The 25,886-nt window shown below is 43.3% G+C and overlaps 1 protein-coding gene across 1 annotated transcript in view; it reads right to left on the minus strand.

The window, feature by feature from the left end:
* LOC142312700 (uncharacterized) overlaps nt 1-25,886 on the minus strand; it is a 69,785-nt gene that overhangs the window by 17,260 nt on the left and 26,639 nt on the right. Inside the window, exons 7-10 of the mRNA XM_075351687.1 lie at nt 15,466-15,627; nt 8,303-8,434; nt 6,814-6,975; nt 4,592-4,753 (exon numbers count right to left, since the gene is read on the minus strand). Of these exons, the coding sequence (XP_075207802.1) occupies nt 4,592-4,753; nt 6,814-6,975; nt 8,303-8,434; nt 15,466-15,627 (618 nt within the window). The remainder of the gene's footprint in view (nt 1-4,591; nt 4,754-6,813; nt 6,976-8,302; nt 8,435-15,465; nt 15,628-25,886) is intronic.

The following is a 25,886-nucleotide window of genomic DNA, read 5'->3' on the forward strand; positions in this document are numbered from 1 at the left end:
CAAGCGTGAATCCTGAGAGCAAGCTCACACAGTTAGCCATACGGGTGAGCGGGACCCAACTAGTTCTACACTATAGGGGCAAAACAGCAAAGACAGTGCCAAGGAAAAGGTCACATGTTAACAAGCAACACCATCGGGCAGGGGATCCAGACGTGCTCCCTCCCTGCTGCAGCGGTGCTCAGAATTTTGGTTTACAAGTTGTCGGTAGTAGTGGTTATGCCTGGCTCACTGTGTAAATAGTAGGTGCTCAGAGAAAAAGAGAATATACACTAAATGGAAAAAGCTCTGGCACACTCAATGAGAAAATAGAGATGCTTTTGATGCTTCAACTGTATATTTATTTGTGCAAGGATCAAAACAATTTTTCAAAATTCATCCAACGTTTTGACCGTGTGTTTTACGGTCTTTATCAAGGATAGAATTTATCTAAATGTAAGATGAGTGAAATTGGTGATATTTGACAATTATTTGTCACAACGAATCAATGAATGGATATACTTGAGATCCTTATGCATCAAATTTTGATAGGTAGTTGATGATGAAATCCACTTTCATAAATGAGGCATCATGTGCGCCTGAATAAAGTTGTGCGAGGTATTCTTGTGCACTTTGTCTTAACAGACGCAATAGGAGGAATTAGTAATTCTGTAAAGGGTATTCTCCTTTTTCTTAGCCTGGTGTGAATAGATAAACAACCAGATCAATGGGTGATATGAGAGAGACACGTCTCTGAAAGGCTATGCAGAAAACCTCACAAGACACTTTTGGTTAAAGGGGAAGACAGCCAAGCTGTAGTGACACGGGTCTTATAATTGGTGATCCAGGGTGGGGACCCTCAGGAAAATGTGCCTCAAGTTGTCAACAAGTTGTCGGTGTCAGCGTTATTGGACTGAGTACAGAGTGACCCTTTCCTCCCCAACAGCATTCCCATTCCTGCATCACCGAGCCCCAGGGCATTCCCCCCTACCCACGGAGGGGTTAAACACCTGGCTTCCATCCCATCGCCACCGGGCGCCCCCAACAGCAGCGGTGGTATCCCACCTTACCACACACCGTGGGTGGTGCCACAAACTCTAAACACAAAACCCCCTGTAAATACCCCCCTTTTATTTCAGGTGACCGCACAACCCCTCCCGCGGCCAGAGACTTCTCGAGCCACCGCGGATCCGGATCCGAGCAGTCTCGGCTGCTGGCGCTGGGGCAGTACAAGAGCATCCTTATTTCCCGGGAATATATCACAATTTACAATGGAAGGCGAAAAGAGACAGTAGGTAAGGGTAGAAGCTGCTCATAGAGCATTGTACTAGTGTAAGGAGATCAATATACTGACCACATTCCACATTGAAAACACAAGTATTATGCATAATGTGTATTGTGACATGTGTCATTACTGATAGTTTGTATTTTGCGCAACAGTAGGGAGAGTTAGAGTTAATGTTTGGGACTAGCTCAGAGTTGGAGGGGCAATCATGAAGGTACAGAGACAGTTTTCTGTCAGAAGATCAGATAGGGCCCAGCGTGCAGTAGAAGAGGACCTAAGGTCTAACTAGTGAGCAGAGCCACATAACATTGTGTCCTTGACATGAGTGGAGACCAAGACATTGGATAGCATGATCCTGAGAAAAGAGGACAGAAAACAGACAAAAGGAAAAAGTTGGCAATTGGAGATGGGTCCTGGGACAGGACTTCTAGTAGAACAGCCCCTAGCGGCAGAGTGAGACGAATCAATAGACAGCCCTGGCACAACAGCCTCACTAAAAAACTTCGGCAAGTATCTAGGGCTGCAGAGCGGCGGTGGAAGAAAACGCACTCCCAGGAAGACTTCACCACATTCAAAAATGCAATTCACACATTTCGTTCAGTCCTCACCTCCGCTAAACACGATTACTTCAGAAACCTTATATCCTCTCTAACACACAACCCCAAACAGTTATTCAATACTTTCAACTCCCTCCTTCGCCCACCACTGCCCCCTCCAACTTCCCTCATTTCTGCAGAAGACTTTGCCACTTATTTCCAAGAAAAAATCGACCAAATAAGGCAAGTCTTCTCTGCTCAACCACCACAACCCCTTCATATAACTGACCACTGCCCCTCCCCCATAAACTTCCTCCCCACCATCACCGAAGGAGAGCTTGCACGTCTTCTCTCAAAAGTGCACCTCACCACCTGCGCACTTGACCCGATCCCATCCCATCTCCTCCCCAACCTCACCACTATCCTTATTCCAGCCTTAACCCATCTCTTCAACCTATCTTTAACGACTGGTACCTTCCCCTCTGCCTTTAAACATGCAACTGTCACACCCATCCTAAAAAAACCTTCCCTCAATCCAACCTCTACTACCAGTTATCGCCCCATATCACTACTCCCACTTGCCTCAAAACTCCTGGAACAGCATGTCCATGCTGAACTTTCCTCCCACCTCTCCTCTAACTCTCACTTTGACAACCTACAGTCCGGCTTCCGTCCACATCATTCTACTGAAACTGCCCTGACTAAAATCACGAATGACTTACTTACTGTCAAAGCTAACAAGCACTTCTCCATACTCCTACGTCTAGACCTGTCCTCAGCCTTCGATACCGTTTACCACTCTCTCCTATTACAGACTCTCTCTTCCCTTGGTGTCAGAGATATTGCCCTCTCTTGGATCTCTTCATGCCTTTCCAATCGCACTTTTAGTGTCTCCCACAACCTCTTCATCCCGCCATCTCTCTGTTGGCGTTCCTCAAGGCTCTGTCCTAGGACCCTTACTTTTTTCTATCTACACATTTGGCCTGGGACAAGTCATAAAGTCCCATGGCTTCCAATACCACCTATATGCTGACGACACCCAGATCTACCTCTCTGGCCCAGATGTCACATCTCTGCTGTCCAAAATCCCGAAATGTCTATCTGCTATATCCTCCTCCTTCTCCTCTCGCTTCCTAAAGCTCAATGTGGCCAAAACTGAACTAATCATCTTTCCTCCGTCTCACCTACACTCTCCATCTGATCTATCTATTACAATAAATAACACCATGCTCTCACCAGTACCCAAAGTTCACTGCCTCGGAGTGACCTTTGACTCTGCCTTGTCTTTCATACCACACATCCAATCCCTCACCACTTCCTGCCGTCTTCAACTCAAAAATATTTCCAGAATCCGCCCTTTCCTCAATTTGCAATTTACAAAAATGCTAGTGCATGCCCTCATAATCTCCCGCCTCGACTACTGTAACATCCTCCTCTGTGGCCTTCCTGCCAACACGCTCGCCCCTCTCCAGTCCATCCTTAATTCTGCTGCCCGACTGATCCACCTCTCTCCTCAATACCACCCCGCTTCTCCTCTCTGCATGTCCCTCCACTGGCTCCCACTCTTCCACCGTATCCAATTCAAACTACTAACACTGACCTACAAAGCTGTGCATAATCTATCTCCTCCCTATATCCCTGAACTAATCTCCCACTACACTCCAACACGTCACATCCCGTCCTCCCAAGATCTCCTTCTCTCCTCCTCTCTCATTCGCTCCTCACGCAACCGACTCCAAGACTTCTCCCGAGCATCCCCAGTCTCCTGGAACTCGCTGCCTCAACACGTCAGACAATCCCCTACCCTTGCAAACTTCAAAAAGAACCTGAAAACCCACCTGTTCAGAAATGCCTACAATCTACAATGAACTCACTGCCGCCCGAACACCGTGCGGAGCTGCCGCCCGACCACCGTGCGGAGCTGTCGCCCAACCACCGTGCGGAGCTGCCGCCCAATCCACACCCCACCTACTGTCTCCTCCCCATAATCCTATAGAATGTAAGCCCACAAGGGCAGGGCCCTCTTCCCTCTGTACTAGTCTGTCTACTGCAACTTGTATATATACTTTGTATGTAACCCCCTTCTCATGTACAGCACCATGGAATTAATGGTGCTCTATAAAAAAATAATAATAATAATAGTTTATGTGACTTTTAGAGATGAAAAGAGTGCACAGGAAGAGAGATCAAGGTGTCAAGAGTATAGAAGCTAAGTGCATGCCCAATTCATTAAAAATGGCCTTTCTTCTTATTAATTGGCATGCTGGAATAAGACTCAATTAATTAAAAAATGTACTCCATTTAAAGTAGACCTATCACCAGGTTAAAGGGAGACAGTATTTTTGCTATTATTTTATTCATGCTCATTCTGAGTATTCAATTTTTTTTTATCTGACATATGGACCCAGACATATGGACCTTTCTACTTAGTCAAAATTTGTGATCACTAAAAAGGCCCATATCTTTGGAACCGTATGGTGAATTTAAAAAAAAACAAAACAAAAACCTGAACGTTCAGGTGAAAAGCTGGAGTAAAAAAAAGTAAAACTGGAAACCTTGACCTAGTGACAGGTAATCTTTAACAAATTTAAGATGGTGATGCCTCTGTGTGCATCACCAAAAATGTTACTATTGTCAAGTACTGAAGTAACATTTCTGACTAAAGTTAAGTCAGAAGTCTTGTCCCAGATCCGCTGAAATTATTGTAAAAAATTTAAAATTAGAATTCTGGTGAAGTACTTTAATGAATCAGACCTTGAGTGGCTGGTGAGTTTGCCAAAATAATTTATTGTACCTGAATTGCCTATCTGTCCTTTAACACCAGCAGTTCCCATTGCCCCTGTAGTTCCAGGTGGTCCAGTTAACCCTCTTTCTCCCTTTGATCCTGCAGCTCCAGGATTACCAGGTGAACCTTTAGCACCAGCGGAACCATCATTACCCTTGAGTCCTTGTGGCCCTAGAATAAGAAAAATAAATTGTTGGATTAATACCATTAATTATTTCATTAATATCATTTATTTGTATATTCACAATAGATTGCAGTAAGAACTACAAGGCAAATAGTTTAAAAATGTTGAACTAAGTTTCAGGTTGCTATTGTTGTTATGAGTTTGAATTTTAACCCTTGAGTCTGTGCCGTTTCTCTTACTGCCGGACCACCACAGATAAACTGTTTCTTCGGGTGTTTAGTTTCTGTTATCCTTGCTTTAGTTCTATTAGGGTAACAGGTACATTCATTTACTCGTTTGGGTACATCTTTAAATACTATCCCTTGCTGGTGATAGTCTCTTTTTGATGTCCAGCCATATTGCTGTTTGTTTATGTTAGTCAGTGGAAGACCAGCTAGGATACAGCTCTCTTCTATTTAATGGAATTTACTGTGCACCAATCCTCTGTTGTTAGTAAGTAGGTGACATATTCTTTAGAAGCATTTTATTGGTCTTACGCACTCTGAGATCACTTTCTACTTCAGCACCCCTTCCCTTTTATAGGTAATTTGCACTATTTTATGCTCTCTGGTTCTTTTGAAGGAACATGAAGCACTCACTGGCTGATCAGGTAGAATAGGTCTGAGTTACCACTGTTTAGTCTGTGGGCAGGACTATTCCAACTCATCCAGGAACAACTAGGGACTGTGAGGTTGAGATCTCTAGTCTATACAGGAACATGCAGGGTAATAGTGTTAAGTATATGCCATGTGAGTTGTTACATGGCCATAACAATTGTCATTCCATAACTCAATTTCCCACCCTCTGAAATGCAGTTTGCAGCCTGCTTCTAGTTTCAGAATTTCTCATGTGGGAATGTCCCTCCCATTAAAGAAGCTGGTCGTAAGCCCTGTTTATTGAGAATGCCAATGTCTTTACTAGCTCACATGAAGCATAGCTTCATTTTTGCACTTATTTCTCCTTTTACAATCCATGGGAAATTTCTCCTATCATTGCTGACAGATGTTAATGCTGTGTGTGTTCTAACTTCTACCCTGAAGGTCTGCCATAGATATTTCTGTCTCCCCGTACACTGATACAGAGCCTATGTGATTCATATCCCACTATGCCATTCTCCCTATTTATAGCCTGTAATATCTGTCCAACCAGTGCCTTCCCACTTTAAGCTCCAGTGTTCATGCTTCTTTTACCTGCCTTTTATTACTTTGAACACAGACAGGAGTGGAAAGAAGATGGATACTGTCAGGATCACAGACTTTTAAATACTTCACAGGAGCAGAATAGTAGTACAAGAGTTTTATTTGATCTAAAATGGTTCTACAAAGGTTCCTTATTTTGAAGTAATTTTACTTGACAGATAATAATTGCTAGAATATTGAAAATCAAGATTGTATCTACAGAACAACTGTAAGGATAGTTTATGTTTGGAGACTAGTGACTAATTTAGGGTTGGTATCCCTTATTTTCATCTGGGACTCTATAATTAAATGTATTTTCATTTCTTTCAGTACTTCATGAGTTAATGTCAGTTTTGTTTCCAGCAGTTCCTAACTGAGTGTTTCAGCTGCAGCTGCTTTGTAGCCACGCCCCTTCAGGTTTAAATAGAGGTGTTACCCAGCAATCATTGCTGAACATACAAATTCAATTGTTCTCTGGCCCCTTGGTGGAAAGACCTTTGAAGAAGTTTTTCAGAAGCAGGACTTTATGCTTTTGTCTTGCTCTGTTTCCCCTGTTTGTCTCCGCTACCCTCTTGTCTTATTTGTGCACCGGTGGGTTTAGTGCACCAGTGGGTTTAGTGAACCTCACCTGCCTCTCACTAGTCAGGGCATCTACAGAGTTTCCCAGGGTCTCAGGGTGCTGCTCGGCGACAGTTGCAGAGATTGTATAGGGACTGGCTAGGAGAAAGTAGGGACATCTACCCTCCAACTAGCTCAAGGGCCCACTGTTTTATTATGTCCCCAGTGCCCCCCTCTTGTTTGTGTTGTTGTTTTGGTATTTTTTTCATTTTGCATCAGACTCCTTTTGGTCTGAATGTGCTTGTCACGCTTGTAGCGTGACAACAACATACCTGCATCTCCTTTATCTCCTTTAGCACCAGCAGCTCCTTTAACCCCTTGAATCCCTTGCTGTCCTGTTGAACCTGTAGCACCTTTAGCACCTGCAGCTCCAGGAGTACCTGCTACTCCAGATCCTCCAACTGATCCCTTTTCTCCCTTAATTCCTTGCAGACCTTTAAGGACAAAATAAGAAAAAAATATGAACATTATAAACTGTTGAAATAATTATCTGTACAAGTTCTAACTCAAGAAAACTGAACTGTAAAAGACGATTGCTATTCTGATATCATTAACAGTCTGTAGAATATGTTTTGCTATATCTAACACAAGGCCACGTGGATATGTTGAGTATTTGCCAACGTTTTTACCTCAGTATTTGTAAGACAAAACAAGGAGTGCAACAATCTGTGGAAAAGTGTAATAGAAACCTTGGCACCACTCCTACATTTATCATCAACTCTTGGTTTTAAGTTACAAAATACCAAGGTAAAAACCTCACCAAGTACTGAACGTGTGCACGTGGCCTAATGGAAACACATTACTACTTCTGCATTTTTCACTAAGTCCTGGTTTTGATTTACAAATACTGAGGTAAAAAAAATCATTAAGTACTTGTGTGCACGTGGCATAAGGAGAGATTGTTTTGGCTACCTCTACAACTTAACTGAAATAGTAGAATTATATGAAATAAATACTATTAACTTTTTTTTACACATTTAAGAAGTAGATGTGCTAAAAATAACTTCTACATACAGTACCTAATTTACTTGTTATTCTTTCCAAGCTCCAAAAGAAAGCTTGATTTAGATGGGACAATCTGACAATTTGCCCTAAATTTTGCCTCAAATTTTCAGTCAATTCCCAACTATAAAGGGGTATAAAGTTAGACAACATGCACTAAATTTATAATCCAACATGCACCACAAGAAATTTAGTTTATCTTTAGGCTATTTGGTCTAAATGTATGCTGTCCCAGTTTTTCTGAGCACAATTGATACACATTTTTGATTTTCTGGAATTCCATGTGGAAGATCTGCTGTGTATTACAATAAATCTCATTTACGAGATGGAGAGAAAATAACCAGAATTGACAATCAAGTGTATTTGAAATTAGCAGCAAGTCAATTTATGATGCAGATTACACCCTTTGCAATGCAATACCAAATGTCTAATTTTTTTGTCATTGGGAAAATCGAAGCAGATATGTCCTATGGGACCAAATCCTAAATATTATAATGTATTTTAAAAATACCCCATAGTGTGAGGCTGTATTTCTCCATACCAAAGGTATGAACGTAGAAGTGATATACAGAATTAGATCCAAAATAAAGCCTCCTGGACGCATATCTGTGGTTGACCACAAACTGTATATAGTCTGGTTAATATTTCCTCTAAAGTTATAAAAAATGTTTTATAATAAAGTTAAACTCAATTAGATCACAGTCTTAACTTTTTCTTTAACCACAGATATACTGTATATACTTAGAATTTCTTTGGTACCTCCATCCCCTTTGTCCCCTTTTGCTCCAGTTGCTCCTGTTCCAGGAGGTCCAATAGCGCCTTTGGTCCCGGGAATTCCTGGGGCACCTTTTTCCCCTGTTGTACCTCTATCTCCTTTTAATCCTTGAGAGCCTTAAATGAAAATTGCCAAGCAAAGTTTTAAGAGTGTATGACGTTATTTTTGATTGCTCTCAGCGGGAGAAAGAAAACAGTAATTTTGTAGGTATGAGAACTTTTAATGGTTAACGAGAATAAACTAATTGATGCTACAAAGCAAGCTTTCCAAACTGCTTAGGTCTCTTCATCAGGCATGATTTCACAATGTATCTGAAGAATAACAAATATCCACACCCAAAGAAGCAGAGGGATGGCATAATAAATGGACATTAAATAAACACACAAACTGAGATTAGAGAATGAATCCTTAATTTGCTTAGATTAGTGATGTGAACAGGAGCAGACTCCTCAGATTTTGCAGTAACTAGTAAGTGATAAATCCTCCCGACAGATTTAAGGTAACGTCACACATAACGAGATCGCTAGCGAGATCGCAGCTGAGTCACGGTTTTGGTGACGCAGTAGCGATCCCGTTAGCGATCTTATGTGTGACATCTACCAGCAATCAGGCCCCTGCTGTGAGATCTCTAGTCGTTGCAGAATAGTCCAGACCATTTTCTTCAAAGGCAATGTCCTGCTGGGCAGGACACATCGCTGTGTTTGACACTGTGTGACAGGGTCACAGTGACTGCTGAGATCGTTATACAGGTCGTTACTGCGACCTGTATTGTTCCTGCATCGTTGGTAAGGTCTGACTGTGTGACATCTCACCTGCGACCTCCCAGCGACTTACCTGCGATCCCTATCAGGTCGCATCGTTTTCGGGATCGCTGGTAAGTCGTTGTGTGTGACTGGGCCTTTAGTCCTATGTGGAAAGTGTCAACGACTATAATAAATTAGGATTCCCAGACACTGATGTTTTGGGGATATGAAATTGCCTTTTAACCCTTTCATCTCTGGGCGATTTTCCATTTTTCCGTTTGCTTTTTTTTTTTTTTTTGCTCCCCTTCTTCCGAGAGCCGTCACTTTTTTACCTGTCCCTCAATCTAGTCATATAAGGGCTTGTTTTTTTGCAGGACAAGCTATGCTTTTAAAATAAACTATGAGTAATACTATATTGTGTACTGGAAAAAAGCAAAAAAATTTCAAGTGCGGAAAAACTGCAAAAAAAGTGTGATCGCATAATAGTTTTTGGGATATTTTATTCATCATGTTCACTATATGATAAAACTGATGTGTTGGTATGATGTCTCAGGTTGGTATGAGTTTGTAGACACCAAACATGTATAGGTTTACTTTATTCTAAGGGGTTAAAAAATTCACAAGTTTGTCCAAAAAAAGTGGCGCACTTTTAGCGCCATGTTCTGAAACCCGTAGTGGTCTCATTTTTCAGGATCTATAGCTCAGTGATGGCTTATGTTTTGCGTGTCAAGCTGACGTTTTTAATGGTACCATGTTTGCGCAGTTGCAACGTTTTGATAGCCTGTTATTGGATTTTACACAAAATGTGCGGCGACCAAAAAACGTAATTTTGGCATTTGGAATTTTTTTGCCGGTACGCCGTTAACCGATCAGATTAATTGATTTTATATTTTGATAGATCGAGCATTTGTGAACACAGCAATACAAAATATGTGTATATTTTTTACATTTTTAACCCTTTAATTTTCAATGGGCCGAATGGAGGGGGTGATTTGAACTGTTAGGTTTTTTTATTTTTTGTCAATTTTTTTTATTTTTTTTAGCTTTTTTTTTTTTTTACTAGGTCCCCTAGGGGACTATAACTGTTACGGGGGGCTGTCTGGTAAGAACCTAAAGGAGTATCAGACAGTCAGGGTCCACCGTGCAAAGACTATGCTGCAGACTATGGCAGAGTGCAATACCTCTGTTAACTCACAGAAGGATATAATAAGTAAATAAAGCAATTCCTCCCTTACTTGGAGGGTGTGTGGAATGATCTCTGTTAATAATCACAGAGACAAAGGCAATGTGTGCGAAATGGCACCTACCTAGGTCCGCTCTTCTAGTGGTGCAAAAGAGACGAACAGCAGCGTAAGCCGCACAAAGCTCCTACCTGCGTTCGCTCCACTAGTGTGCGAGGACACGAACCACTAGATATGGCACCTGCCTAGGTCCGCTCTTCTAGTGGTGCAAAAGAGACGAACAGCAGCGTAAGCCGCACAAAGCTCCTACCTCTGTTCGCTCCCCTAGTGTGCGAGGATACGAACAACTGCCAGACGCAGTATAAGGAACGTTACCCTAGCGGCAACGTCCACCTACGAGTAGAACCACAAGGCCCAGCCAGACCATGTGCCTCAGGCACCTGCCTATGTCCGCTCCCCTAAGAGGTAAGGATACGGACAGCAGCTGAAGCTGTAAGGTATAAGAACGCTACCCTGCCGATAGCGCTCACCTAGCATAGACAGAGGAATGCCTAGAGGAACGCGCACAGAGCGTCTACTCTTATGCATGAACCAAGAGGACTGAGCGCCATGCGGCGTGTGTCAGGGTCTTATATAGACTCTGTGCCTCATCCAAGATGGAGGACACCAGAGCCAATCCGCTGCCAGAACGACAGGAGTGACGTCATGCTGGCCTATCACTGAGCAAGGCATCACAAGCACATGACCAGCGACCAATCGGCATAGAAGGTGTCAGAGACATGTGACCTCGTGTCAGCGATGATGTCACCCGCACATGTGCAATGGCTCCAAGATAGGACTTAGTCTCTGGCGCTCGCACATGTGCAGTAGCAAGAAATCTGGACTTAGTCTCCAGCGCTCGCACATGTGCAGTAGCAAGAAATCTGGACTTAGTCTCCAACGCTCGCACATGTGCAGTAGGAAGAAATCTGGACATAATCTCCAGTGCTCGCAGCAGCCGTAACAATAACGATCAGCAGTCTGATTGCTCTTCCATTTCTCGAGATCACAGCTACACAGCTGAGATTTATAGAAAAGTTGCTTTACTCCAAAGCACTGCCCTCTGCCAGCAGTGAGAGAAAGTGACTCATGATAGCTACCGTAGTCATCACATGACCCTGTGCTACCATGGCAACTAACGGAAGTCACGTGATCACATCTCGTGACTTCCGATAGGGGTGAGTAAGTTATGCTAATAGCGGCGCGCTAATACATCTCGCTGTCAGATTTTCGCAGCAAGATCTAAGGGGTAATAGTCGCGGGAGGAACGCAATTCCACTCACGCCTGGCAGGCATACATCTCGGCTGTTGAAATCAGCTGAGATGTGCGCGTATCGCTGTGAACTGCCCACAGCAGCCCGTGGGAATTAACCTCACACGATCATGACGTATCCAGTACATCAGGTGTCATGAAGAGGTTAATAGAAAAACTTTCATATTGTTAATGTTGTTTTCTGGACCACAGAAATGTTTGGCCACAGGTAAATGGTCCTTTTTTGTCTGTAATTGTGTGGCGGTGAGATCTCATTCTTTCTTTCAGTTTCTGTCCTGTTTCTCCAACATAGAGACCCCCAATAGTACACGGAATTAAGTACACCACATTGGAAGGAGAAAATGTCAATGTTTCAGGAACTTTATACTCTTGCAGTGTTTTAGGCATCTGTATCCTGTCTGTTGTCTCTATACAGTGTCGAACTAACCTGCCATGAGCCAACCAGTAACACTAACTCTGGGGGCCCACTGTTCAGCTACATGCAAATATTACATTAGCTGCATACACACATTTATCTGAAAGTCTATGTAATAATACACTGTGTAGTTTGTTGAGTAAATGATGACATGCTACTTTTTTCTGTACATAGTGAATAATGTAATGGGGACAAATACTGCTCAAATTGGGGGTAAGTGGCTCACTTCAGCAGGGGCCCACCGAAGGATTTAACTGGTCCCCTTTGGGCCAGTCTAAGCCTGCTTCTACATGAATGTGCTGATGCACTACTCTGTACAGCACAAGCAATCGGATAATTGCAGCTTCAAGTCCCCTAAGGGGACTAGTAAATACAATAAAAAGTGAGAAATAAGCTATTTACAATAAATTGTCTCCCCAATAGTGCCATCTTAGCCACCATGGAGGTGGAATCAATATCTTTTAACATCTCACATGAATATGGACTAATTGACTTCGAAATGTTTCTTGAAACTAATGGAATCCCTTCTGAGTCTTTATTATGACTCACTAGATTTATGCTCACACATAGCTTTTTTTTTCAGCAAGGGGCTATATCTACAATGCACCGGAACTGCAATGGGTAGCAAAATGGCACCCGGGTATGTTAGCTTTTTAATGGTTAAATGGCAAAATTACTATTTAGAATCCTGCTTCATTAAACACTTGGCCTATTTCTATTACATTGATGACATCTTAAGAATCTGGACTGAGCCTGAGCAACAACTACTAAACCATGATAAATTCATTACATTTCATCCCATCATAAACTTGACATTGAACCACTCAAAAATGGAAATCAACTTCCTGGATACCACCATAAAAATTCAATCTTTTTCAATCCAGACATCCGTGTATCAGAAACCAATTGACCGGCCTACATTCATTAGATGGGACAGCTTCCACCTGAAACACATTAAATAGTTTACTGCCAAGCCCTTTGATATAATCGTAACTGTTTGAGCGTAATGGACAGAGATGAAAACTTAACCCATCTTAAAAAGAAATTTTTAGATCAAGGCTACCAGCCCACCTCCATTAACCATCAGATCATTAGAGCCACAAGGATCCCTAATCAATTACTTCAATACGAAGAAAAAGAGGAAAATAATTGTGTGCCTCTGGTGGTGACGTACAACCTTCAGCTTAAGGTACTCAGAAAAAAATCTAAAAACTTCACCATATCGTACACAAGGATGACCTTCCAAAAATAATAAACAAAAAAACCCCCTTACTATGCTACAGACAACCTCCTAATTTATTAAATATCATGATCTGAAGTTCAGTACCTTTGAATATACAAACAGTAACTTATCCTTGTAATTTGAAGAGCTGAAATACATGCATTCATGTAGAGACCAAAGAAAGGATAGCGATCCCCAAAACACAGCAGTACTACTAGATTCCCAGGATGTTCACATGTTCCCCTTCCAATGTGGTGTACATAATTCTCTGGAATAGAACAAAAGAAGGGGTTCATCGGCTTATCAGTCCCAAAGGGTAAGTATTCAGCCTTGGTCCGGTGTACGGAAAAAAATTCTAGGCTGACTGTCAAGTAACAGCAGGAATAGTAGAGGGATGATCCAGCCGCTGCAGCAAGGAGAATGACCAAATCCGTAAAAATTAAAACATCTCTTTATTGGTAAGCATTAAAAGTCCATAAAGATCGCTTTTGCATTTCAGACAAAATTTTGTTGTTAATCATAATTTGTCTGAAACAATAAGTGATTTTTAATGCTTACCAATTAAGAGACATCTTAATTTTTACGGATTACCTCATCCTCCTTACTGCGAGAGCTGGATCATTCCCTTTACTCTACATAATTCTCTGCATTATATGTCCTATTGGGGGTCTCTATGTTGGAGAAAAAGGACAGAAACTGATAGCAAGGATGAGGTCTCGTTGCCACATAATTACAAACAAAAAAAAACATTTACCAGTGGCCAAATATTTTTGCAGTCCAGGAAAGGACAAACTATATGAAACAACTTCAATCGTATACTAGATTTCTCCCGTGCCTCCTCCATATTCTGCAACACTCTACCCCAGCATGTCAGATTCTCACCTACCGTAGAAACCTTCAAAAGGAATCTGAAGACCCACCTCTTCCGACAAGCCAACGAGCCACAATAAAGGCCCAGTCAGACACAACGACTTACCAGCGATCCCGAAAACGATGCGACCTGATAGGGATCACAGGTAAGTCGCTGGGAGGTCGCATGTGAGATGTCACACAGTCAGATCTTACCAGCGATGCAGGAACAATACAGGTCGCAGTAGCGACCTGTATAACGATCTCAGCAGTCACTGTGACCCTGTCACACAGTGTCAAACACAGCGATGGGTCCTGCCCAGCAGGACATCGCCTTTGAAGAAAATGACCTGGATCATTCTGCAACGACTAGCGATCTCACAGCAGGGGCCTGATCGCTGGTAAGTGTCACACATAACGAGATCGCTAACGGGATCGCTACTGCGTCACCAAAACCGTGACTCAGCTGCGATCTCGCTAGCGATCTCGTTATGTGTGACGGTACCTTAACTCTCAGCCAAGTACACCACTGCACAACCAGCTCTGTTCTCACCTATTGTACCCCTGTAGACTGTGAGCCCTCATGAACAGGGTCTTCTCTCTTCCTGTACCAGTCTGTTTTTGTAATGTTCATGATTGTTGTACTTGTTTTTATGGATATCTTTTTCACTTGCAAAGCGCCATGTAATAAATGGCGCAATAATAATAATAATAATAAAAAAATCCCCAAAACATTGTAGGGTCTGAGAAACAAATTTATTTCAGTCTTTAATACTCACCACACAGGAATTAATCTGTCTGGAGGATTTATTACTTGCTACTTACTACAAAATCTGAGGAGTCTGCTCCAGACACAGTGAGGGCACCAGGCCTCTGATCCTACATGGATATTGCAACAATAAAAAGTTCACACCACTAATCTAAGCTAATTAAGGATTCACTCTGTAGGCTCAGTGTTTGTTTATGTAAATAACCATTTGTTATGCCATGCCTCTGCTCTTTTTCTGTATATATTTGTGTTTCTTCCATAGTTTGTTATACCATGCCTGATGAAGAGACCTAAGTAGTATGAAAAGTTCTAACTTCATTTATTTTATTTTTGGTAGCCATTAAAAAGGTATCATAAGTACAAGATTATTGTTTTATTTTTCCCACTGAGAACAATCAATCTTTTTTCAACTGGCAAAAACAGTACCAAACCTTATTCTTTTAACATTATTTTAAAAAAATACACATATATTTTTTTCCCGAAAGATAAATCCACTAGATGTAGAAATATTTGACAACTCAGCCTGTCATATATGAGCTGCTCTAGCTACAGATAAACTCACCACAGTCTCATAGTTCAATGTACAGATGTTATATTGGACAAACACACTGAGGAAGGTTTTATAAATGAATACAATTAAACATTTGCTAAATTACCTAGATCGCCTTTGTCTCCTTTGGCACCAGCAGCTCCTTTAATGCCTGGAGTTCCAGTGGCTCCAGTTGCACCTGTAGCACCTTTGGCACCAGGAACTCCAACAGCTCCTGTGGCCCCAGAAGGTCCCAGTGAACCCTTTTCTCCTTTAAGTCCTTGGGGACCTTGAATTAGAAATAGTAAATAAAAAATATAATTTATATGATATATAAAATGTGATTTTCATCTATTTTCACAATATTAATGGACCATTAATACTAAACTAACACCAAACAATTATTGTAACTGGAAGAACATAGTGCTGAAAAACAAAGTTTGGTGCTTTTTCCTAACCATGACCTTTCCTTTAATCTTTTGCAGATTTCCAAACCCTTTGCACTGATTGCAATTTATTTTACAGTATAATAGCAGTAAACTCCCTATGGAATTGGATCAAGTAAAAAAAAAAAGGAAAAAACAATGTGGGCACATTGTGTAAACCAAGCCAAAAAAAGTGCATGCTATTTTCCATACCTTGTTTTCTTTACTACTAAATAAAAGCTAACATTGGCTGTGGCGCTGAAACTTCACCCACTATAATGGCCAACATACATGTTTGTGGCACAACTGAACATCTGGTTTCACCCCAAGGATATATTCACACAATGTCTTTTTAAGGTGGATACTAGAGTTGAGCGCGGTTCGCGGTTCGAGGTTCTCCAGTTCGCGGCTCGAGTGATTTTGGGGGCTGTTCTAGATCGAACTAGAACTCGAGCTTTTTGCTAAAGCTCGATAGTTCTAGATACGTTCGAGAACGGTTCTAGCAGCAAAAAGACCAGCTAATTACTAGCTGGCTTTCCACTGTAATAGTGTAAGTCACTCTGTGACTCACACTATTATGAAATTTCAGTGTATAGTGTGCGGGAACAGCGCATTCAGATCACTGCTGTATGGATAATGGCGATCGCCATTTTTTTTTTTTTTTCCTTGTCTTGCTTCCCTAAGCGCGCGCGTGTAGTGGGGCGGGCCAGCATGTCAGCCAATCCCAGACACACACACAGCTAAGTGGACTTTTAGCCAGAGAAGCAACGGCATGTGTGATAGGATGTCCGTGTCACATGTCCCTGCATTATAAACACGAGTATCTGCCCGTCCGGACGCCATTATCTCTTCTGCGTCCTTGGTGTCAGTCACCGCTTGCGCAGCGCCTATCTCCGATACTGCTGTGTACGCTCTATACACAGCGCTGTACAGCATAGGGATAGCACTTTCTATCAGTCCTTTTAAGGGCTAATACAGGCAGGCTCAGAGCCATAGGTGACAGGTCCGTGAAAACAGAGTTTAACAGCTACACAAGATGACAGCGTCTGTGTAGCTAAGGTCAGGGATTTCCTCGCTGCATTTCCCCATTAGGAGGGATAGAAAGGCAGGCTTCGTTTGCTCTACCCAGAGACCCACAACCCTGCCACTGTACCCTCCTGCCCTTTGCACACTCAAACTCATTGTTACTAAGCCATTATACTAGCAAACACTGAGTGAACTTAGTGGCATCCTAAACGTGGCTGTTGGACTTCTGTATTGTCCCACTAGTGCAAAGATATTTGCAGCACGTTTGCATTGAACATCCAAGCTCATTGTTACAAAGCTATTATACTAGCAATTTATGCTGCCAGTTTAAGAGCCGTAGGTGCATTGTCAGGGATAATTATTGTTGTTTATTCTGCTGTTAATAAAGCTAGACCACCGCTGCAATCTACACCACCTCTCAATTTTTACTACCACATTTTAAGTGCACAATCTTGTCGCAATCAACATGAGTGGCAAAATGACAGATGCTGGTGGAAAGGGGAAGAGGCGTGTTGGAAAAGGAAAAAAAGCGTTTGTCCGTGGGAAAGGTGGCAAAGCTCCATTAACATCTGCTGAAGATAGACCATCTACCAGCAAAAGTAAGATGTCTGCTACTTACCGTGGACAATCCGATGTGCTCCCTTTTTTACGGACACGAACAACTGGAACAAAGGTAAATGATGGCCAAAAAAGGAAAATGCTTGAATGGATCTCAAGTGGTCCAACAAGTGCCCTCTCAGCCACCTCAACTACCGCATCCAAAAAACACCAGTCCTCTGAGTTGTCATCCCAATCAAACTTGCTTTCTCCCAGCTCTGAAGTCTCCATCCGCCCTGCACAGTATGGTGGAACTGAGATGGCTGAGTCTGCAAAGCTGTTCAGTCACACTATAGCCTGGGAATCAGAGGTCTGCTCCCAAGCTACAGTGAGTACAGACCAGGAAATGTTCTGCAGTGATGCCCAGAACCTTAGTGACTCTGATTTAGGCCGTGAGGACCAAGTTTCTGAGCATAATGTTGACCCTTTGTCACAAACTGTAACACCTGTGGTTATAGACAATGAGGAACATACTGATGACAATGAGACACAGATACCAGATTGTGATTACAACTTAAATATTCGGTCAAGGCAAGAAGAGGCTCGGTCTGAGGGTGAGGGGAGTAAAAACACAACAATTGATGAGGAAGTTCTAGATCCCACCTACTGTCAACCCACAGTCAGGCACTCGAGGAGGTCAACAGAGGCGGTGGAGGAGGATGCAACCGACGACGAAGTTACCTTGCGCCTTCCTGGACAGAGTCGGAGCACTGGTAGCACGTCTACAACTGCATCATCAGCCACCACTCTGCCTCTGAGCACTAGTCGGGGGGGCTCAGCAGGTCGCATGCCCTCTAAGCCTTGCCTAGCCTGGTCCTTTTTTGACATAGAAAAAGATCGCCCAAATTATGTGATCTGTAAAATTTGTCGTGATTCTGTTAGTAGAGGGCAAAACCTCAGCAGTTTGACAACTTCTTCCATGAATCGTCACATGAATAAATATCATATGTCCCAGTGGGAAGCTCACCGTGCTGCAATGCGGCCTAGCGGAGCGAACCATCCACGGCCTGCCCCTTCCAGTGCATCTGCGCGCTCTTCATCTTCTAGGACTGTGGGGACAGCTGTCACACCTGGTTTTCCACGCACAACTTCCACCACTGTAACCGCAACAGGCAGTTTGCTTGGTAGGTCGTCAGTTGGTTTGGAAGGGGAAACAAGTGCGTGTGTACAGCTCTCTCAGACATCGATAGCACCAACGTTGAATGAAGGCAACATCATGTCTCCGCCTGCACTTTCCTCACAAACCTGCATTTTTCCAGGGACACCCTACTCAACACCCTCTACACACAGCAGCCAGATCACTGTCCCTCAGATGTGGACAAATAAAAGGCCATTTCCTGCGACCCATGACAAAGCTAAGAGGTTGACTTTATCCCTCTGTAAGCTCTTGGCTGCCGAAATGCTGCCTTTCCGCCTGGTGGACACACAGGATTTTAGAGACCTTATGTCTGTCGCTGTGCCCCAGTACCAGATGCCCAGTCGCCACTACTTCTCTAAGAAAGGTGTGCCCGCGCTACACCAGCATGTCGCACACAACATCACCGCTTCCTTGAGAAACTCTGTGTGTGAACGGGTGCATTTCACCACCGATACTTGGACCAGTAAGCATGGACAGGGACATTACATGTCGCTGACTGGGCACTGGGTAACTATGGTGATAGATGGTGAAGGGTGTGCTGCACAAGTCTTGCCGTCCCCTCGACTTGTGTGTCAATCCTGTCTGTCCAAGTTCCGCCACTGCTTCTGCCTCCTCCACCTCATCTGTGTCCTCCACCTCCACCCCAAGCCTGCCTGGTCAGGCCACTAGCGTTCTCACTGCGCAGAAGGAATCACGCACCCCTCATTACTATGCTGGCAGCAGAGCGCAACGGCATCAGGCGGTCTTTAGCTTGACATGTCTTGGGAATAAGAGTCACACAGCTGAGGAGTTGTGGTCAGCTCTGCGGTCCGAGTTTAATAAATGGTTGTCTCCACTCAACCTGCAGCCTGGTAAGGCCGTGTGCGACAATGCTGCAAACCTGGGTGCGGCCCTTCGCCTGGGCAAGGTGACACACGTGCCTTGTATGGCTCACGTGTTGAACCTTGTTGTCCAGCTATTTTTAGCACACTATTCCGGCCTAGATGGCCTTCTGACCAGGGCACGAAAACTGTCTGCTCACTTCCACCGTTCAACCGCCGCAGCTGAGCGACTTGCATCGCTCCAGTAGTCTTTCGGCCTGCCGGTTCATCGCCTGAAATGCGATGTGGCGACACGCTGGAATTTGACTCTCCACATGTTACAGCGACTGTGGCAGCATCGCCGAGCCCTGGTGCAATACGTCATGACGTATAGCCTGGGCCAACGAGATGCAGAGGTGGGGCAGATCACCCTGATGGAGTGGTCTCAGATCAAGGACCTATGCACCCTTCTGCACAGTTTCGACATGGCGACGAATATGTTTAGCGCTGACAATGCCATTATCAGCATGACAATTCCAGTCATTTACATGCTGGAGCACACGCTAAACACTATTCGGAGTCAGGGGGTGGAACAACAGGAAGGGGAGGAACTACAGGAGGATTCATATGCGCAAGGGACAACAACATCACCAAGGTCCAGACGTTCATCATCACCAACGCGGCAGGCATGGGACCATGGGGGACAGGGATCAACAAGGGCGCATGGTAGCAGGCGAAATGTTGAGGAAGGTGCAGGAGAACATGAAGAAATGGAGGACGAACTGTCCATGGACATGGAAGACTCAGCGGATGAGTTGAAAGAAATTGAATGAGTTGAAATTTCAGTTGAAAGAGGTTGGGGGGAGATGTCAGAGGAAGAAAGAATGGTTAGCACCTCTATGCCACAAACACAGCGTGGTCCGCATGGCTGCGCAAGACACATGAGCGCCTTCTTGCTGTACTACCTCCAACATGACCCTCGTATTGTCAAAATTAGAAGTGATGATGACTACTGGCTTGCCACACTATTAGATCCCCGGTACAAGTCCAAATTTTGTGACATAATTCCAGCCATAGAAAGGGACGCACGTATACAGGAGTATCAGCAGAAGCTGTTACTCGATCTTAGCTCGGCTTTTCCACCAAACAACCGTGCAGGTGCAGGGAGTGAATCTCCCAGTTGTAACTTGACAAACATGGGACGGTCTCGTCATCTTCAACAGTCTACCCGTACCAGTAGCACCGTATCTGGTGCTGGTAACAGCAATTTTATTGAATCTTTTCATAATTTTTTTTTAGACCCAACAAGGCCAACAGAGCAACAGAGACAACAAGTCTGACACATAGTCAACGGCTGGAGAGGATGATACAGGAGTATCTCCAAAAGAACATCGATGCCATGACTTTGCAAATGGAGCCTTGCTCATTTTGGGCTTCAAATCTTGAAAAATGGCCAGAGCTCTCCACTTATGCCTTGGAGATTTTGTCGTCTCCAGCTGCCAGCGTTGTCTCTGAACGTGTCTTCAGTGCTGCTGGGTGTGTGCTGACAGATAAGCGCACGCGTCTGTCCAGTGACAATGTGATACAAGTAAAATATATCTTTGTACCGTGTTAGCCAGTAGAGATAAAAAAATTCTTTAAAAGAACAGAAAGTCCTCAGTGGTTGATACCTTTTAATGGCTAACTGAAAAGATGGTAATAATTGCAAGCTTTCAAGACTACTCAGGTCTCTTCATCAGGCATGGTATAACACAATATGTCCTGTTGTGTATAAATATGTGACTCTTCAGATTTTGTGTTATACCATGCCTGATGAAGAGACCTGAGTAGTCTCGAAAGCTTGCAATTATTACCATCTTTTCAGTTAGCCATTAAAAGGTATCAACCACTGAGGACTTTCTGTTCTTTTAAAGAATTTTTTTATCAGTGACAATGTGGGCAGACTAACGTTCATCAAAATGAACAAGTCATGGATCCACAAGGAATTTACTACCCCTGTGTCATCCTGGGGAGAGTAATGCTTGTGGATTTGGAATGTGCTTGATACAAATCAAAACATCCTGTTTGCAACTAGGGCACAAGTGCTGCCACTGATGGGGTGTCTGTGTGGCCCAATTTTTGGAAAAAAGAGAGAATCCGCTTGGAGTAACCCTTGCTTGCTGTGTTTTTTAAAAGGAGCCAAGATGAACAAATCATGGTTCAGCAAAGACTTTGCTACCTACCCCGGTGTCATCCTGGGGACAGTTAAGAATGGCGTATTTTTGAATGTGCTTGATGCAAATCTAGCTGTGAAGTGTACAACTGGGGCACAACTGCTGCCACTGAAGGGGTGGGTGTGTGTGTGGCCCAATTTTTGGAAAAAAGGGAGACTCCGCTTGGAGTAACCCTTGCTTGCTGTGTTTTTTAAAAGGAGCCAAGATGAACAAGTCATGGTTCAGCAAAGACTTTGCTACCTACCCCGGTGTCATCCTGGGGACGGTTAAGAATGGCGTATTTTTGAATGTGATTGATGCAAATCTAGCTGTGAAGTGTACAACTGGGGCACAAGTGCTGCCACTGAAGGGGTGGGTGTGTGTGTGGCCCAATTTTTGGAAAAAAGAGAGAATCCGCTTGGAGTAACCCTTGCTTGCTGTGTTTTTTAAAAGGAGCCAAGATGAACAAATCATGGTTCAGCAAAGACTTTGCTACCTACCCCGGTGTCATCCTGGGGACAGTTAAGAATGGCGTATTTTTGAATGTGCTTGATGCAAATCTAGCTGTGAAGTGTACAACTGGGGCACAACTGCTGCCACTGAAGGGGTGGGTGTGTGTGTGGCCCAATTTTTGGAAAAAAGGGAGACTCCGCTTGGAGTAACCCTTGCTTGCTGTGTTTTTTAAAAGGAGCCAAGATGAACAAGTCATGGTTCAGCAAAGACTTTGCTACCTACCCCGGTGTCATCCTGGGGACGGTTAAGAATGGCGTATTTTTGAATGTGCTTGATGCAAATCTAGCTGTGAAGTGTACAACTGGGGCACAAGTGCTGCCACTGAAGGGGTGGGTGTGTGTGTGGCCCAATTTTTGGAAAAAAGGGAGACTCCGCTTGGAGTAACCCTTGCTTGCTGTGTTTTTTAAAAGGAGCCAAGATGAACAAGTCATGGTTCAGCAAAGACTTTGCTACCTACCCCGGTGTCATCCTGGGGACGGTTAAGAATGGCGTATTTTTGAATGTGCTTGATGCAAATCTAGCTGTGAAGTGTACAACTGGGGCACAACTGCTTGCCCTGAATGGGTGGGTGTGTGTGGGGCCCAATTTTTGGAAAAAAGTGAGACTCCGCTTGGAGTCACCTTGCGGTGTTTTACATGATTTTAGAAGGGCGTGCCATGCCTATATCTGTGTCTCCTCTTTTTCCTTGTCCAGCTCTTTTGTTTTCGCATGAGTATATGTCCTTGTCACTTTCCCATGTGTTTGTGTTGTGTTGTGAGTTGTTTGTCACCTTTTGGACACCTTTGAGGGTGTTTTCTAGGTGTTTTTATGTGTTTGTGAATGCCTGCCATTGTTTCCTATGCGGTTCGAGTTCGGTTCGTCAAACGTTCGACGAACCGAACTCGAACGGGACCTCCGTTCGGCGAACCGAACTCGAGCTGAACCACGACCGGTTCGCTCATCTCTAGTGGATACATTTTTTTTGGCTGTTGTTGGTAACAGAGGCATATGCAACTATCTGCCTCACCTTAAACATTAAAAGTGTAACAAGACTGTGGTCAGGAGGGTATACAGGACAATGTGCTATATACTTAGATGTGCATAATGTGTATAACTGGTGTAAAGTCTATGACAATACAGTTCTAGAGTGTGTTCATTCCAATGTGCAGAGCAAGGGCGGACATATCGTTGGTGCAATATGTTCAGCCACAGAGGGCCCAAGGAATAAAGGGGCTGTTTTGCACCTCCATATCTAGTGGAAATGTGCATTATGATGAGCTATTAGACTGCAAAGGGCACATTCTTGCTCAAAGGCCCTCTTCTGTCTGTGCCCACCAGTGGTGCAGAGTATGGATGAATTAAATTATATGATTCAAACATTGTGTACAGGTTTGTGGGGTGTATGAAATGTGTCCTGTATTGTTGACCTACAAGTGTGCAGGGTATGTCTGCAGTCTATGCAGTTTTAGTGTGTGCCTTATATATATGCAGAGTGTGTACTAAAGGGTACTTTACACACTGCGACATCGCTAGCGATCCCGTTAGCGATGTCAAATTCTAGATCGCAAGTGCGATCTTTGGAGATCGCACATAGGTAATTTTACGCAAGTGCGATCTCCAAAGATCGCACTTGTGCTCTAGAATTTGCCATCGCTAACGGGATCGCTAGCGATGTCGTAGCGTGTAAAGTACCCTTAACACGGAGTGTCTAGATTCTGGGTATTTGATCAGTTTTGTGTAGACAGGTGTGTATGTGTAGTGCATGTGTAGTGCATGTGTAGTGCATGTGTAGTGCATGTGTAGTGCATGTGTAGTGCGTGTGTAGTGCATGTGTAGTGCGTGTGTAGTGCGTGTGTAGTGCGTGTGTAGTGCGTGTGTAGTGCGTGTGTAGTGCGTGTGTGCAGAGTGCATGTTGCTCAATAATAGGTTTTGGGTGAATGATTTAATATAATTGCTATTACACTGCACTTGGTGTTTTTTTATTTTTTTTTTTAGGTGGTGGGGTTCTTAATTTGATGTTATTCACCTTTATGACAATAAAAACTCGTCCTGCCACTTTGATGGAAAACTGTTGAACTGCAGATCTCACATGCACCATTCTATTATTGCCAGCAGCGGACACATGACACGGATAGAGGAAGTAGATGGGTTCCTTAAATTAGGGCCTAAACTCTCTATGCTCACAACCCAAATAACTCCTATGATTCACAAAGTGCAAAAGCCGATCCTCACTTTCTACACTGTGCAGCTGAAATCCCTTCCACACACAAGAAAGGCCATCAAAGAGGGTCAACTGTGATGTGTGAATGGCTGTAGTATAAGGCTATGTGCGCACAGTGCGTTTTTCGCAGCGTTTTTGCGCATTTTTCGGGTGCGTTTTCGGCCTTAAAACTGCAGGACTTTGCTTCCCCAGCAAAGTCTATGAGTTTTCATTTTTGCTGTCCGCACACATCTGTTTTTTTTACCTGCGTTTTTGAGTTAAAAAAAAAAATGGACATGTCAGTTCTTTCCTGCGTTTTTCTGCGTTTTCCCCCCATGCAATGCATTGGAAAAACGCAGCAAAACGCAGAGATCAAAAACGCATCAAAACGCAGCCAAAAACGCACCAAATCGCGGTAAAAACGCGTGCGGTTTTTTATGCGTTTTTTCGACGCAGGTGCGTTTTTGTGCGTTTTTAGCGGCCAAAAACGCAGCGTCAAAAAGACGCAGTGTGCGAACCTAGCCTTAGTCGCCTGTGCAGCTGACCTAAACAAGCCTTCTACAGGGTCCATGTGACCCCCACTGAAAATCTGACAAACCCATGGCCTTCAGTTACTTGTTCTCCGTCTCTATTCACGCAAGTCTGTAATACGGTGATGAGATTTGATTTGCAGTTACTGTAATATATGTAGTTTTATTTTAAAACGCAATAATTCCGAAGTGAACTCACAGTGAAACCACACAAGAAATATTTCAGAGTTAACACAGATTTCACCCTTTGCTATATAAATTGACAGATTGCAGATGTCCTGTCTGAATTGTCACTCTATTTATGCTGCAGATTTTCTGTGCAGTGTTTGGATAATACTTTGTAGTATCTCACTACTTATAAGCAACATCTCAGACCATTGCAGCAATTGTGGTATGATTTTTGTATTGCACAGTGAGTACTTTGGATTTTTTTTTTACATTTATTTTGTATTAGTACACCACTGAAAAAAGATTACCAATCTCTATGCTAGGAGCTGCAGAATGATCTGCCTGGTCTCTCACTTTGCTCATTGCTCTGATTTATCCTCCCCTTTCTATAGACTTTTTTGAGCATTTAGGTGATACTTCAGTGAATTGGATGCAACCAGAGTGAATGAAGAACAGGTTATACTAGCATGTACAAAAAAACTCCGAAGGGTCCCAGTGAAAAATTTGGACCTGGGCCTCTCCCTACCCACATGTTGATCAGATGTATGGGCCCTCGTATCTTTCTAATTCCTATAAAGACGTGTTGTTGTCCCTTTTCTCCCTTGATTATGTAGTAACCCTGTAATCCTTTAGTAATGTCTTCCATCTTAGGCACCTTTCTTGTTAATAGATCCCCATCCTGGTGAATATGTCCAACCATCCTGGGCCCCTTCCTGGTAAATATGCCCCCCATCCTAATCTATATCTTCCATCCTGGGCCACTTTCTGGTATATATTCTAATCTAACCCAATCCTGGTATGCATATATATATATATATATATATATATATATATATATATATATATGTTCTTATCTTGGTATATACAGTGACAAGCAAAAGGTAACAATGTTTTTGAACTTTGGAATTTCAAGCTCCATATCTCACTATGTACTATATCTTTGAGAGTGAGATTATGTTCATCTTGTAGACAATCACCTT

Source organism: Anomaloglossus baeobatrachus, chromosome 5 (genome assembly GCF_048569485.1).
Source record: "Anomaloglossus baeobatrachus isolate aAnoBae1 chromosome 5, aAnoBae1.hap1, whole genome shotgun sequence".
Taxonomy (NCBI): Eukaryota; Metazoa; Chordata; class Amphibia; order Anura; family Aromobatidae; genus Anomaloglossus; species Anomaloglossus baeobatrachus.